The sequence below is a fragment of the Apodemus sylvaticus genome, chromosome 1 (genome assembly GCF_947179515.1).
Source record: "Apodemus sylvaticus chromosome 1, mApoSyl1.1, whole genome shotgun sequence".
Classification (NCBI taxonomy): Eukaryota; Metazoa; Chordata; class Mammalia; order Rodentia; family Muridae; genus Apodemus; species Apodemus sylvaticus.
Genome location: NC_067472.1, coordinates 103,850,905 through 103,867,281, shown reverse-complemented (window position 1 = coordinate 103,867,281; position 16,377 = coordinate 103,850,905). Strand labels below are relative to the sequence as shown.

Here is a 16,377-nt window from a genome sequence, read left to right as displayed (position 1 = left end):
GATTTTTTGCAGTAAACCCTGACAATATCAGCTTTAGAGTAATTTATGCCTGTATGCTGCAGTCTCAAAATTTCTGTGCTGCCTTAGTGGATTGAGTGCTGGTGATTTATTGATTGTGTTCAGAGCTGGTAAATGGAAGTGCTTTTCATCTATTTATTAACCAGAGATCTCGATTTATTATCCATGCTTTTTTTCTTGGGTTCTAGGTGGGTTAGAGTGACTGGCTGGAATCACAAAGATGACACTCCATGCCACCCGGGCAGCTACGCTCCTCTCTTGGGTAAGTAGCTTTCTTCCTTTCCTTTTCCTTTTCCTTTCCCTTTCCCTTTCCCTTTCCCTTTCCCTTTCCCTTTCCCTTTCCCTTCCCTTTCCCTTTCCCTTTCCCTTTCCCTTTCCCTTTCCCTTTCCCTTTCCCTTTCCCTTTCCTTTCCTGTCCTGTCCTGTCCTGTCCTGTCCTGTCCTGTCCTGTCCTGTCCTTTCCATATGTGCAGCAGAAAAACATTCTATAAGCCAGAGTTCTGCAAAGTCTTGTCATTTGTAGAGCAGGTAACTTTTCATAAAGCTGTGGCTGCATATCATATACCTCAGGGCAGGCTTCTCTGAGGTATTCCTTTTGGTCCTGGAGCAGAGCATTAGGACACTGTGTGTGCACCCAGTCTCATCTGTTCTGTATACTTTGCTTTTTTGTGTGTGACAGGGTTTCACTCTGTAAGTAGTCTTATCTGGCCTGGAGCTAAGTGAGCTCTTCCTGCCTCTGCCTCTTAAGTGCTGGTATCAAAGGTGTGTACTACCACACTGGGCTGTATATTTCTCTGACTAAAGAATTGACTGTTGACCTTGATGAACCACGTTGGCAGGAACTTTGGTCTTGAAAGACCTAACCTTCAAGCAACAATGTCTTCCTCATTGACTTTATTATGTTTCTGTCTGCTTCTGTTGCTCTGTTTCTTCCTTCTCCTCATTTGTAAAATGAAGGTGGATATTTTATGTGTTCCTTATTGTTGTTTCACTGAATAAAAATAGCAGCAACCAAATGTAGTGTATTGTAAAATTAAGACAGTATTGTCTTTCACCTCACACTTTACATACAATACATGCTTTCCTGTGGAAAGACTGTTAAGTCTTTATCTAAATTCAGAACTGGATGTAAATGAGTATAATATTATATGAGACTTAGGATAGCATTGTTAACCTGAAGTACAGAATTTTTATAACTGCTTTTTATAATAGTTACTCTCAATTTTTTGGAATATTCTAGTCTAAATACCTAGTCTACAGTTATTATAAAAATGATGTATATTGTGTTTCTCTACAACCATTAGGAAGAGAGATTTTTTTTTTCCTGAGTAGCAGTATTAGAGTTTTTTATTAGTATTGCTAAAGTTATTTAAAGTCTCCTACACACCTTTAAGACAGTGTCAGAGCAAGTCACTTTGCACAGGTTTATTTAGGGTGCCATGTTCAGTTCTCAGTGTAAATTCATGCGTTTTTCAGTTTGTTTCTTTACTCAGTTCATCCAGTTATGAAAGCTTGCTCCTTTTTCTTGATCAGCCAACCATTTTCATTGCAGGATTTGTTGATGATCCCTGGTTTTTCTTCAACTGTTTCATTGACTTTTTCCCAATAGAGGAGAGTCGAGTTCTCTGGCAGCCTACCACCCAAAATTACTCTGGCTAGAATGGATAGAAGACTAGCTTTAAAAAAGAAAAAAAAAAAATATATATATATATATATATATATATATTGTTAGGGGTGAAGAGAGGAGAGATGGCTCAGCAGTTAAAAGCATTTGCTGATGCTCTTGCAGAAGACCTAGGCTTTGGTTCTCACAGTCACATGGTGACTCACAACTTTCTAACTCCAGCTCTAGGGGATCTGACATCTTTTGGCCTTAGGAATTGCATGCATCTGGTGCACATGCATACAAGAGGCAAAATATTCATAAACTAATTTTATATTAGCAGCTTGAAACAGGGCTTTTGTTTGTGAAAAAATGGTATAAAATGTTTAGATAATAGGGCTGGAGAGATGGCTCAGTAGATAAAGCATAAACATGAAGGCCAAGTTCAAGTCCTCAGAGCCTATGTAAAGTCAAGCATGTTAGCCTATGTCTATAATCCCAGTGTACCTGTGGTAAGGTGTAAGGTAGGGACAAGAGAATTCCCAAAGCTCAACAGCCAGCTAGCCTGGTCTACATAACTGTGAACAGTGATAACAAAAGACACCCTATCTCAAACAAGTTGGTAAGGATTGATACCTGAAGTTGTACTCTGACTTAACACATATACCATGTATTATGTGCTCATATACGCACACATAAACATACACACATATATGCAATCACACACAAAGTACATGTACTTGATAATTAAAATTGTCATTTAAAGAATGACATTTACACAGAGTGGCTGGAAAGTACTCAGAGTTATGAGTACTTACTCATTGCATTTGCAGAGGACCATTGGTTCTAGTACTACATCAGGCAGCTTACAAATTTGCCTATAAATATATAAATCACTGAAATTTTGGAAGAAAGAAAATCTTTAACCAGCAACATTTTGATAATTTACTTTCAGCATTTTTATGATTATTTTGTCCTTCTTCTTGAAACAGTGCTGGTGATGAAAATCAGGCTTGCCTATAAAACCAGTTCTATGGGCTCTGGTGCCCTCTGATCTCAGAGGGCACTTGCTAAACATAAACTCATGGAGGTATACATTTGTACACAAAATAAAAAATCCTAAAAATAAAATAATTACCTTGGGGAAAATTAGAAGGAAAAAAATCTTGTCAGTGCTGAGACCATAGTTGAGTTTTAAGCACTTAATAGCAAGTGTAAAACTCGAATTTGGCGCCCCAGAAACTCCCCTCCAAAAACTAATTTTGTCAAGGCTCTGTAGAGGTATAGTTACATCGTAGGGTACTTGTCTGCATTCACTAGGCCTGCTTTTCATCACCAGCACTGTTTTAAGAAAATTAAAAATAATCGTAAAAATGCTGAAAGTGAATGTATTAAAATGTTGTTGGTGAAAGGTTATAATTCGGTGGTATATATTTTGTTTTATTTACAGTACAGTTTGGAACTCTTTTGTAAATAGTAGGTAGTGATAAGTTGTCGCCGACATTACCAGCAGTGCTTGAGTTGTCCAGTGAGCTGTTGTATCCTCACACCTGCTCTAGCTAGGAGGGCTAGAAGACAACTTCTTTTTTTGTTTAGTTTAGTTTTTTTTTTTAATAATTATTTTTTACACCCCATATTTTATTTCCCCCCCCCCAGTCCTGTCTACCCTCTGACTGTTCCACATCCCATACCTCCTCCCTGCCCCCCTCCATGTCTCCATGTAGATATCCCCACTCCTCACCCCATCTGACCTCTAAACTCCCTGGGGCCTCCAGTCTCTTGAGGGTTAGGTGCATCATCTCTGAATGAATACAGACCCCGCAAACCTCTACTGTATGTGTGTTGGGGGAACCAGCTGTATGTTGCCTGTTTGATGGTCCAATGTTTGAGAGATCTCAGGGTAAGGATGAACTGAGACTGCTGGTCCTCCTGAAGGATCGTCCTTCTCGGCTTCTTTCAGCCTTCCCTAACCCAACCACAGGGGTCAGCAGCTTCTCTCCATTGGTTGGATCTTCTGGAGTGTGGTACTGCTCGGTTCCTTTTTGTGAGCACTCCATAGCCTCAGTAATAGTGTCGGGACTTGGGACCTCCCTTGAGCTGGACCCCACTTTGGGCCTGTCTTTTCCCTCAGGCTTCTCTCCATTTCCATCCCTGTAATGCTTTCAGAGAGGCACAATTACGGTCAGAGTTGTGACTGGGATGTCTCCTTTCCCTCATTTGTTGAGACAGGGTTTCTCTCTGTAGCCCTGGCTGTTCCAGAACTTGCTCTGTAGACGAGGCTGGCCTCAAACTCACTGAAGTCTGCCTGCCTCTGTCTCATAAATGCAGGGAGCACACCAGTGCTGTCTTTCAGAACCTCAACTTCTTTGCCTTTGAATGGTTTCCTATCCTTCAGCAAATAACACTAGAATAAAATGTTCTCATATTTATAAATCAAACTATTCCAAGAATATTAAAAAACAAAATTTTTACATTGAAATCTGTTTTGTGAGCTTACCTTTCTTTATGTGAAGCTTGTCACCAAGGTAACCCTGTCTATGAGTCTGCCCCTATCAGCAGGACTTAGCTCTAGGAAAAAGGCCTGGTTTTTGTTTTTGTTTGTTTTGTTTTTAACTTTTTATTGACTTTTTTTTTTTTTTTTTAGGTTTCCCATCATGTACCCCAGTCCCACTCATCTCCCTCTCCCCTCATATCCATCCTTTGCCCTTGTAACCTCCCTCCAAATAAAAACACTAAACAAAACAAAATAACAAAAACAAAGTATAGAGAACATCTTGTCATGGAAGCTGTAGTACGTCACAGCGTGTCCCACAGTGTATCCCCCTTTTATTGCAATGAGTTATTGGTCTAGTTTGATATCTCTGCCTTCTGTGACACCATTGATATTGGATCCTCATCAGGACTCCTTCTGGTTATCCTGTTGTTGCCCTGTGTCATGGAGATCCTGCAGTTTTGGAACAGCAGGACTGGCCCTTTGACACATCCCAACCATTCCCAGATGATAGAGATTTTGCAGTGGGCCATCTCAGAGCCCTGGATCTGGGCCTGAGCAGTAACAGAACTGGTCCTCCCACTGGCTCTCTCTTCTCCACATTACCAGCGTGAGTTCTCCAGCACTGCTCTTGCTTGGCCATCTGATGCCACCATCAACAGGAGGTAGGGTCAGCTCTTTTGCTATCCTGCCTTTGGTGCCTCACTAGCACCCATGCCTTAAGAGAAAGCTTCACTGTACTGCCCAGGAGAGGTGCAAGGCTCACTTTTCTGATTGCTACAGCCACTGAAGGAGCAGGGCTAGCTCTCCTGCTCTCATGACCCCAGGGCCAGCTCTCTCAGCTACTGCAGGTGTCAAGGGGGAAATGGTAGGAAGGGTATTGCCCTTGTAACCTCACCAGATGAGCTGGCTCACCTGCACTCCTTGACCAGGGCCAGCCATACTGTGCTGCCCAGGAGAGGAGCAGGGCTAGCATTCTTGCTCTCATTACCCCAGGGTTACCTCACACCAGATGAGTGACGAGTGAGAGGGCCAGCTCTCTTATGCTCTTGCCCTTGGGGCTGGTTCACCTGAGCTCTGACCAGAGTCATCTCTGCTGTGCTGTCCAGGTCAGGTTCAGGGCTAAGCTCCTGACCCTGTTGGTAGCTATCCCAACTGTCAGAGGTGTCAAGGGGCAGGGGACATCACTTCTGCACCTGTGCCATCCTGTGGCAGGCGAGTGGCAGTGTCAGCTCTCCCACACATGCCCTCAGGACTGGCTCATCAGGGCGTCTGGGTCAGCTCCACTGTGCTGCCTGCTGGAGGTGCTGCACTCACTCTCCTGAGAGTGCTGCCAGTGGTTAGAGATGGGCCCAGCTCTCCGTACATAGCTCTGCGTCCAGTGAGGGGCAGGGACAGTTTTACCCAGCCTCTAGATGTCCAGGCAACGCAGCATAGGAGGAGGAAGGCAGACAGAGACCAGCAGACAGACCTGTCCTACAGTGCATGACATGACACAGGCAGGCCACATGCTTGCCAACATGCCATACAGCAGGGCTAGAGGATGTTGGTGCCTGCCATGGAGCCATCACAATGTGTGAGTCTGTGGTGGTCAGATGGGAGGGGGGTGGGGAGCAGCTTGAGTATGATGAAGAGAGATGGAACTGGAGACTCAAGGGTGGAAAGGAGTAGCCTTTCTTGGATGTGATTTGATATAATTTGATTTTTTATGCGTCTTAGGCATAAAACAGCTTTGGCCACCAAGCCAGTCATCAAGCTAGGATGAACAAAGGACCGCCATCTGCTCTGTCCCTGACTGATAGAAGAACACCACCACCAAGATGTCCCTTTGTCCATTGCAGGGGGAGAAGCCTGATCTTTATATATGAAACCAGTTCAGTAATTGGCATCAGAAGTTTGCTTCAGTTTTAGAGCCTTTTCATTTGAGAGACTTGTAATTTAAACTTTCCTTTTAAGATTCTCAAATTGGTATCATTAGCAAGCAACCAGTACATCTTTTGCACCCAACATTACTGTAAAGTAAAATGTTTTTAAGGTGAAACAGACTTTCTAGCTATATAATCTGGCAGCCGCAGCCTACAAGGAGGTGCTGGTCGAGGTTGGCTGCAGTGGTGAAGCTGGAGCCCACTATCAACTCCATCACAGAAATCTGAGGATACGTTTGAGTATGACATATAGACCAAATTTCCTCTGTATCAATTTAAAATAACAGAGACTTTTTGGCTACTTAGACAGCTGACTTGGGATTCTCCATGGTGATCTCGATGGCTTTATTGGGGACAGAAGTCCCAGGACTGTGCCAATTTTAGGCTTCCAGGTCAGAAGATGAAGGAGTTTTCCCAGTAGAGGGAAACTGACCCACCTTGGCAAGGCATGGACAGGCAGTATATTTTTACATTTGTCTCCCGTGTCCATGGTCCGTGGTTTGGGTAGGTCCCTGGTGGGTGAGGCAATGGGAAGTTCTTCACCTATTATTGCAGCCACATGGAAGCAAGTTCCAGGTGAGGTCCACTGCCTGTCTGGAGCAGACCTCAGGGCTTCCGTCAGGAGCAGGCATTTCTTTCTTTTCTTGTAATTGTTTTAGCTTAACCTGACAACATGGACAGAGGCTTAAGCTTACCATTAACTTGCATGTCTTAATTATCTTTCATAATGTCTAACAATTTATAGCCTTTTATAAGATTAGGATTACAGTTTTATTCCTATTAAGTTTGAGGCTTAAAAAGTGAAGATTCCTTAGCATCAAAATAAAACTTTAAACCATAAATACAGTTCACAGAGAGACTAGGAACTTTGCTTTCCTGTTTTTTTTTTTCATAGTGCACCTTTACAGAATATCAGTTTCTCCTCAGTTTCTCCAAATAGCTGGAGCTGGGCAAGTTGGTAAGACAAGGAGGCACACATCTTCAGTTCAGTTTCTGCTCACCTGAGTGGGCCTTAGGAGGTCATAAACCTTATTCATCAGACATGTTCCTTAGCTAACACAAGTCTTTTTAGAAGATTGTTGACTGTAGTTATCAGAGACGTAAGTCATGGGTAGGGACAGCTCCAGGAGGGAGCTGAGAGACAGGTGGGGAAGGAGTCGGTGGAGAGGTGTGTTGACAAGAATTTCAATCCTGTGTGTCTCCCGGTGGACCTAGAGGTGCGTCAGATCAATGGAGGGATGTCCCTCCTCCACAAGATGGAACACACAAAAGGGTGTAGGCAGGCTGCCTGGTACCAACACAGTCTTGTGATAGACTCCATGAGTTGAGAGACAGAGCAGGCAGCTCTACTGAGTCAGAAGAGGCAAATGGTTATAGTAGGTGAAGGAGAAGAGGCTGAAGAAGTGGACTTTGAAATTTGGAGTTGAATATAGTAGGTGGCAGGAGTCTGCAGCAGTGATCTGACCTGGAAAGAGTCAAAAATCAGCAGTTTGATTCAGCTAGGAGGGACAGAGCCTGTTGGAGGGTTAAGTGTCCTTCCCAGGTTTCAGGCACCAAATGTAAGTGATTGGCGCAGAGAAACTATGAAACCAGACCGCTTTGTGCACAGAAAGAAAGATGTATTAGGGACCAAACTGCCGAGGTCATTAGGATTTCTATTGCTGTGAAGAGACACTATGACTATAGCAACTCTTACAAAGGGAAACATTTCAGTGAGGCTGGGTTGCAGTTCAGATTTAGGCCATTGTTACCATGGAGCATAGTGGCACACGTGCAGACATGGTGCTGGAGCAGGAGCTGAGAGTTCTATGTCTTGATCCACAGGCAGTAGCAAAAGAATTGAAACACTTTTTTCTCCAACAAGGCCACACCTCTTAATAGTGCAACTCCATGTGGTCCTATGGGGGCCATTTTTATTCAAACCATCACAGCCATCTGTAGGGGTGGGATCAGAAAGAAGAGCAAATGACAGACAACCAAGCAGATTTTATATGGCAGTCATCGGGGTGGGGTTCTGAATTGATAAGGCTTTCCCAAAGTAGGCACCCTTACCCGAGTTAGTTGACTTTTGGGGGATGTTAAGGGAGGATCCTGGAGAATTAATGGTGGTTTCTGATCCACAGAAACATCTTAAAAGATCTGTTTTTTCTTGTAAACAGGAACCTTTAAGTTTGTTTACACAATAATAATCTTTCTGTTTAGCCACTGCTATTAGGGAGAAAGGGATGGCAGAGGTGGGGGTGGTGTGGGGCTTTTGGCCCTGACAACTGCCTGATTTGGGTGCTGGGGACTGACTCAGGCCCTCCAGAAGATGCACCCTGGAGCCATCTTTTCCAGCCCTCTATTTTAATTTTTTAAAATTTAACTAGTTCATTTTTATATGTGTAGGGTTTTGTTTTTGTTTTTTGCCTGTATATATGTCTGTGCACCACAGGCTTGCCTGGTACCTGAGGAGGCCAGAATAGGATGTTGGATCATTTCGGACTGTAGTTTGCAGATGGTTGTGAGCTGCCCTGTGGGTGCTGGAGTTGAACCCAGGTCCTCTGCCAGAGCCGCCACCGCTGTCATTGCTCAGCTCCCCTTCAGCAGCATGTTTTAGTCTCTTCAGATATGTGCATGCGTGCGTGCGTGCGTGCGTGTGTGCGTGCGAGAGCTGGGGTCCTGCAGCATAGCCCACGCTGTCCTGAACTCCCCGTTGATTTTTCTTTCTCAGCTTCTAGGGACTGAGGTTATAGGCATGTACTACTGTGCTGACTTAACCTACTGCTTCAAACATTTTTTTTTGACATTTTTTTTTGTATGTGCATGAGTACCTGCACTACTACTCTACTAATACTACTAATAGTAGTACCTCTACTACTGAGTAGAGTCAGAAGACAGCTTACAGTAGTAGTTCTCTTTGCGCTGTGTTGGACCTACAGATTGAACTAAGGTTGACAGGCTTGGCAGCAGCACCGTTAGCTACTGAGCCATTTCAGTGGATCTAAGCCTGTTACTCTTTACAAACCACATTTACCATCAGTAGATCCTAGCTGATTTCATAATCACTTTCTGAAGTTGTTAGAGATAGCCTCATTCCTAAGTGGTCCTTGTCTTCTTCCCTTCTTTGTGCTACGAATGTAGTTAATTAGCAGGGGTAGAGGGGAATTTGAGCCCAAGTGCCTGTGGAATTAATTTATGGACTCTCGTAAAGAATTTAGCTATAAATGCTGTTGAATATCTTGTGTTCTTGAAATATTGATGAATTTTGTAGTGTTAAAAAGAACAGGCAGTTGGATCATAATTGAGAACTTTTCCCTCTCCTACTTTTTCTTTTAAAAAACAACTTTGTTCTTTCACTGTTTCTTCCTCTTCCCTCCAGACTAAAGCATATGTTTACAAACAATTATTGTTTTACACTTGTTTATTAGTTTAGCGTGTACACATATGCACTAGTGGAGGTCTCCTTCACCTTGTGGGTGCAGGGCTTTCCATTGGACCCTGGGGAAGCTCTCCTAGTGGGCTTGTCGTAGGTGACTGTATGGGCCCACTCACGGGCTGCATGGCTGAGTATAGATTAGGAATCTTGGCGGCTTGCTGTAGCATACGTATGCTTGCAACCCCAGCACTGGAGATGTAGCAGCTAGAGAATTAGATGGTGCCGGCTTCTGGGGTGCTGTGAACTGCATGCCTCTGGCAGTTTCACCAGACTCTTCCCTTTGGGTTGTAGGTGAACAGCCTGCATGTTGCTGAACCTGTGGAGACAGTGCTGCAGCTCCAGGACTGCAACATCTTCATCAAGATTATTAACACCATGTGAGTATGTGTTCTTCAGACCTCAGCCAGTGGTAGGAACTGGCCAGAACGCCAGTGGGATTGGGATAATAGAAGGGTGAGTGGGCTCAAAGATGAGCTCTGAGCACCTTGACCACCCTGACCTTACCTTTCTAGTCTCTAGGCCTCTAAATGGGAGAGGTTTCAGTCTTGTCCCATCTAGAGTCTTCCTTCTCTGACACAGAAGGCTTTTCAAGGCCCTATCTCATTTTTTTTGTGTGTGTGTGTGTGTGTGTGTGTGACAGAGAGTGAGCGTGTGTGTGAGACTGAGTGCGTGAGTATGTGTGTGTGTATGTGTGTGTGTGTGTGAGAGAGTGAGTGTGTGAGACAGTGTGTGAGTGCATGAGTATGTGTGTGTGTGTGTGTGTGTGAGAGAGAGAGAGAGAGAGAGAGAGAGAGAGAGAGAGAGAGAGAGAATGAGTGTTTGTGTATGTGTGAATATGGATGCTTGTATGCCACAGCATTGATGAGGAGGTCAGGATAACTTTCAGGAGTTGGTTCTCTCCTTCCATTAAGGGTTGTAGGGATTAAACTCAGGATATGAGGCTTGTGTGTCTACTGCTTTTTACCTACTGAGTCTTCTCCCTGGCTCAGCTAGGTGTGTTTAAGTGGATAAGGTTGAGCAGCCCAGTACAGATAATCCTACTAGAGTGGTTTATCCTTTGAAATTTGGTGTTAGGAGTAGGGATATTTTACAGGGTTTTTAAATAACTTCTGATTCTGACCAGTACCTGTTTGGTTCCTTTGAAGAAAAACACCTTTGGCCTAAATACTCCCACTTTCTTACCCAGTTACTCAGGCAGGACATTTCAGCAACTACTGACTTATGTTAGGTCACTGCCGCCACTGCCAGTGCAGCTGCCTCCACCTCCACCTCCGCCTCCTCCTGTTCCTCCACTCTTTCTTCCCCCTTCTACTGTCTCCTTTGGTTTTTCGAGACAGGGTTTTTACTGTGTTCCTGGCTGTCCTAGAATTTGCTCTGTAGACCAGTATGTCCTCAAACTCATTTCTGCCTGACTATGCCTCCAGAGTGCTTGTTAAAGACATGCACCAGCACCACCCATTTGTTTTTTATTTTATTTTTTTTAAGAAAACATTTGCTTGTGGTGAGTCCTTCAGTGATTCTCCATTGCTAGAAGACTGAAATCCAAAATGGTTGGGGGTGGTTGGTTTGTTTTTTTGTTCATTCTCCCACCCTTCCTTCTTTCCTTCCTTCTCCCCCCCCCCCACCCCCCAGACAGGGTCTCTTTTAGTTTTAACCTCAAACTGACTATGCATCAAAGTATGATCTTGAACTTGTCTCCAGGTACTAGTATTACAGACACTTGCATCATACCTGAGTACACTCTTTATCCTAATGGTAAAGATTATTTATTAAGCTAGCTGTGCTGATATGCTCTGTCATTCCAGCTGCTTGAGAAGCTGAAGCAGGATAGTTGCCGGTGAGTGGAGCAGCATGAGGATAACCTTTTAAGCTGGGCATGGTGGCACACACCTTTAATCCCAGTACTTGGGAGACAGAAGCAGGTTGGCCCTCTGTGAGGTCAAGGCCAGCCTAGTGTGCATAGTTCCGGGACAGGTAGCTATGAATAGAGAGACCTGTCTCCCCCACCTCCAGCTTCTGTCAGTAGCCTAGCTAATTCTTTCCTCACTCAGTTTGTCACCTGCTTCCACTTTTCTCATCCTGTTATTTAGATCCTGGAGAAAGTACTGAGTCCTGCTTTGGTTCACTGTATTGCCTTGGCGCAGCTTTAGCCTTTATCTGTTGCCTATACGATGATAGACACCCTTTTTTGGGGTTTTGTTTTTTTTTGGGGGGGGGGTTTCAAGACAGGGTTTCTCTGTGTAGCCCTGGCTGTCCTGGAACGCACTCTGTAGACCAGGCTGGCTGATAGACCAGAACGCACTCTGTAGACCACCCTTTTTGCAAGGGTGCCTTATATAGGTAAGGTTACATACCACCAATAAAGTAGCAGTTGGCAGATCCTTTAAAAAAATTGTTAGATTAAGAGGGCAGGAGAGCTAGGCAGTCCAGCAGTAAGAGTACTTGTTGACCAGTCATGAACACTGGAATTCAGATCCCAGCAGTCATGTAACTCAGGCACCCTAAAAATGACTTTAACTTCAGTTTTGTGGAATCCAGGCTGCTCCTAACTTCTGCTTGCACACAGGTACATGCTTTTGCACACATTTGTTCATAAACTTACACACATATATGTAGTTCACATAAACTAAGTCTTTAAAATTCTTTGGGCTGGAGAGATGACTCAGAGGTTAAGAGCTCTGGTTGCTCTTCCAGAGGACGGGTTCAATTCCCAGAACCACGTGACAGCTCACAGCTATCTGTAACTCCAATTCCAGGGGATCTGGTACCCTTATATAGACATGCATGCAGGCAAAACATCAATGCACTTAAAAATAAATGAATCTTAAAATAAGTATTTTCCCAGCACTCATGAGGCAGAGGCAGGCAGATCTCTCTAAGTTCTAGGACAGCCTGGTCTACATGTTAAGTTCCAGTCTGGCTGGCTAGCTATCTGTCTACATGTATATTTTATATATACATATAAATGTATACACTAAAATACTGTTTTAAAGTGGTTCAATAAATAGTTGAACATCTGTCATCAGTGGTGAATAAATCCATTAGACTGGCAATACCTAGCCTACTGTTTAATTTTTTTTTTAATTTATTTTTTGGTTTTTTTGGATTTGGTTTTTTCCAGACAGGGTTTCTCTGTATAGCCCTGTCTGTCCTGGAACTCGCTCTGTAGGCCAGGCTGGCCTTGAACTCAGAAATCTGCCTGCCTCTGCCTCCCAGAGTGCTGACATTACAGGCATGTGCCACCACCGCCTGGCTCCTACTGTTTAATTTTACTATAATTAAAAAACAAACAACAAGATACAATACCCTCTGTGTTAAAATATACATTAGGGTAAATGTGTGTGTGTGTGTTTTTTTTTAATTCAGAATAGATAAAGGAGTGGTTTGCAGCCAGGTGGTGGTGGCGCACGCCTGCAATCCCAGCACTCTGGGAGGCAGAGGCAGGCGGATTTCTGAGTTCGAGGCCACCCTGGTCTATAGAGTGAGTTCCAGGACAGCCAGGGCTATACAGAGAAACCCTGTCTTGAAAAAACCAAATCCAGAAAAAAAAAAGGAGTGTTTTGCTTTTGAAAAACTTAATTTCTGGGTTGGAGACATCTCAGCGGCTAAGAGCTTTGGTTCGTTGATCTTCCAGAGAAACTGGGTTCAATTCCCAACACCCACATGATGGCTCACATGTCCTGTAACTCCAATTCCAGGGGATTTGATATTTTTTTTTCTGACCTCTGTTGGCACTAGTCATTCAAGGTGCATAGGCATGCATGCAGGCAAAACACCCATACACAAAAAAGCTTTTTTTGAAAAAGGAAAGATATACTTCCTTGACTTGTTTGTAAAAGCAGCAGGTGGTCCATGTTGTATAACTTTTCCTGGGAAGATGCACGAAAATGGCCATGTACCTCAGATAGGGTGCTGGTAACAGACCACATCTTCTGTGGTGAATCCAAGAGCTTATTAGTTACTTATAGGAGCACTCAGGTGACTCAGAAACTTGCACCACCCAAGAGTTCATGCTATTATGGGTGTCATGGGTGTCAGACAACTTGACAAAAGTGGATCTTGTGAGTTCCACGCACGGTTTGCCAGCACCTTCAGGAAAGTGTCTCTTTCCCACTCTGGCCGTTGTGTGCTGCTCATATAACTGATAGGAGGTGATCTTGTTGGTGAGCTTCCTGAGTTCCTTCTGAAGTTCCTAGTATCATTAGTATCCCTCTGCTCTTCCAGAAGAACGTCTGTGAGGAAGCTCCTACTCCACAGTCCAGAAGTAAGCATATGTATTTGTCCCTGTTTTAGTCACTCTAGGTTTATTCCTGGAGGAAATTTTTTCTTTTTTTTTTTTTCATATTTTTTTTAATTCTTTATTTACATTTCAAGGAAATTTTTTCAAAAGAGAAATTCAGTACCCGTCTTCTGTTGTAGAGTGCTGCCTGATTAGCCTTAGACTACCAGATATTAAGATCTCTTAGCCTTTACTCCGTGTCAGATACAAGATGACACAGAGGAAACAGACATTCTTAGTTAGGATGCTGTGACTGTCACCTTGCTGATAATCCTCCTGGTGCTGCTCTAAATCCAAGGCTTGTTCTTTAAGGGAGGAAGTGCAGATTGGCAGGCTACTGGGCAGCTTGTTTGTTCACTTAAGGGGAAAATGCATTGGCATCGGCTCACAAGGATTTTCTCTCTTGATCTTTCGTTTTAAAAGATTTTTTTCTGTCTTCAGACACCCCAGAAGAGGGCACCAGATCCTATGACAGATGGATGTGAGCCACCATGTGGTTGCTGGGAATTGAACTCAGGACCTCTGGAAGAGCAGTTGGTGCTCTTAATCTCTGAGCCATCTCTCCATCCACCTTCTTTTGATCTTCTATATGTTCACAGTCTAAAGTGAACAGGTTGTTCTCTCTCTGATAGCTCTGAGACTTGAGCAGCAAAATTTAGTATAAAAGCCTGATTATTATTATTCCTTTCCTTCCCTTTCTTTTTCTTTTTCTTTTTTTTCTTCTTTCTTTGTTTCCTTTGATACGGGTCTCACTATGTCGCCTTTTCTGGCCTGGAACATTCGTTGTAGACCATCATGGAGATCTATCCACCTGCCTCTGCCACCTGAGTGCTGGGAGAAAAGATGTTTGCCATCATACTCAACTTGACTTCTTTTTCCTCCCTTAAGGGCATGATATTTGTTTTACTGATATTGACCTCCTCAATTAAAAACATCCCTCAAGTATTAAGTCATCATGGATGTCCTAGGGTACATGCTAGGTACCCTATTTGTATCAGCAGCTAGAATGGGCAGTTGTTTGTGAGTTGTATAGTTGTGTGGTTATCTGAGTTCTATACCCAAGAGGGTGATGGATGTTAGATAGCTGTCATTCTAAACAGCTTCCTTATAGTTGAGAGACTTGAACAGTCTGGGATGGGCTGTATTTCTCTAAGAAAGTGGTTCTCAGTCTGTGAATTGTGACCACTTGGGGGTGAATTATCCTTTTATGGGAGTTGCATATGAGATACCTTATATATTTATATTACAATTCATAATAGTAGCAATTATTGTAGCAAAATTGTAGTTATGAAGTCACAATGAAAATAGTTTTTGAATGGAGGTCACCACAATATGAGGAAATGTTTTACTGGGGTGGGACATAGCAACAAGTAGGTTCAGCCATGGCTCTAGGACTGTCCCATGCTGATTTACTCATGCCAGGGACAGTATTATGAGTTTTATGGTCTTAGTTATGGTTTTACTGCTATGAACAGATACCATGACCAAGGCAAGTCAGCTGCAGAGTGAGGTACAACCTTGACTACCTGTAGAACACAGCTTTTTTGTGTTCTCAGAAAACACTTCCTAGATTCCATCTAGAGATCTGATGCCGGTCTCTTCTTAATCACTGCTAATCTCTCAGCTCCAGCTAACCAGGATCAGTTGTCTCAGTTATCCGGTCTCAGTTATTCTGAACTCTAAAGCCACATGGTGAATCTTCCAAGTTCTGTTGCTTCCTGTGGCCAAAACATGGTCACCTTGTTATATTCCATTATTACCAGCTTTCTGTTTTCCAACTTCTTTCCTGCCTAAGCTTGGCTGTCCTGGAACTTGCTCTGTAGACCTACTTTTAACTCAGAGATCTGCATGCCTGTCTCCTAAGCACTGGGATTAAATGTGTGGTCCACCAAGCTTGGACTTAAAGTTTTTTTTCACCTAGAACTTGCTCTGTTCTAGGCTGGTCTTTAACTCAGATCTGCTTGAGTTGTCCCCTGGGAGTAGGCTTGTACTACCATGCTGGATCTTGCCCCAAGGTCACCACTTCCTTAATTCAATTTAATATCCTTGAACACAGGATTCAGCTCCATTTTACTTCTGGTTCCCCTTTAATATTCAAACCATATATTTTATATGTATCCTTTCTCAGATTGCTCCTTTTTATTAAAACACTTCATAAGAACTAACTTTAGTAACTACGCAACAGAATTAAGAGCAGGCTGTTTTGAGACTTCCTTTTTCAAAGCAATTAATCTAAATCTCTTCACCTTAGCCTCAGGGAGGCCCTTCAGACAATGGTTAAAAGCAGCCACCTTCTTCACCAAAATATCATAGAAACAGTTTCTACACAATATACTGAAATTCTTCTCCACTGAAACCTCTTGGGCCTGGTCTGCCCCTTTCAAATCACTCTCAACAACAAAGTCTTCCATATACCTACTAGGATAGCCCATTAAGCCCACTTGAAGGATTACACTGCTTTCCAAATCCGGAAGTCCCAAAATCCATATCCTTTCAAATAAAAGCATGGTCAGGCCTATCATAACAATACCCTAGTTCCTGGTACCAACTTCTGTCTTAGTTAAGGTTTTACTGCTGTGAACACACACCATGACCAAGGCAAGTCTTATAAAGGACAACATTTCATTGGTGCTGGCTTATAGG

General features: G+C 43.3%; 1 protein-coding gene and 1 non-coding gene across 6 annotated transcripts in view; one reads left to right on the top strand and one right to left on the bottom strand.

The window, feature by feature from the left end:
* Nucleotides 1–16,377, top strand: part of Numa1 (nuclear mitotic apparatus protein 1) — a 79,197-nt gene that overhangs the window by 38,586 nt on the left and 24,234 nt on the right. For all 5 annotated transcript variants that reach the window (XM_052156279.1, XM_052156296.1, XM_052156259.1 and 2 more), the window contains exons 2-3: nucleotides 207–280; nucleotides 9,747–9,832. In XM_052156279.1, the coding sequence (XP_052012239.1) occupies nucleotides 239–280; nucleotides 9,747–9,832 (128 nt within the window). In that variant the 5' untranslated portion in view covers nucleotides 207–238. The remainder of the gene's footprint in view (nucleotides 1–206; nucleotides 281–9,746; nucleotides 9,833–16,377) is intronic.
* Nucleotides 5,819–5,958, bottom strand: LOC127676542 (small nucleolar RNA SNORA48). Its single transcript, XR_007976013.1, has one exon. It is a non-coding gene; the product is annotated as a small nucleolar RNA SNORA48 (small nucleolar RNA).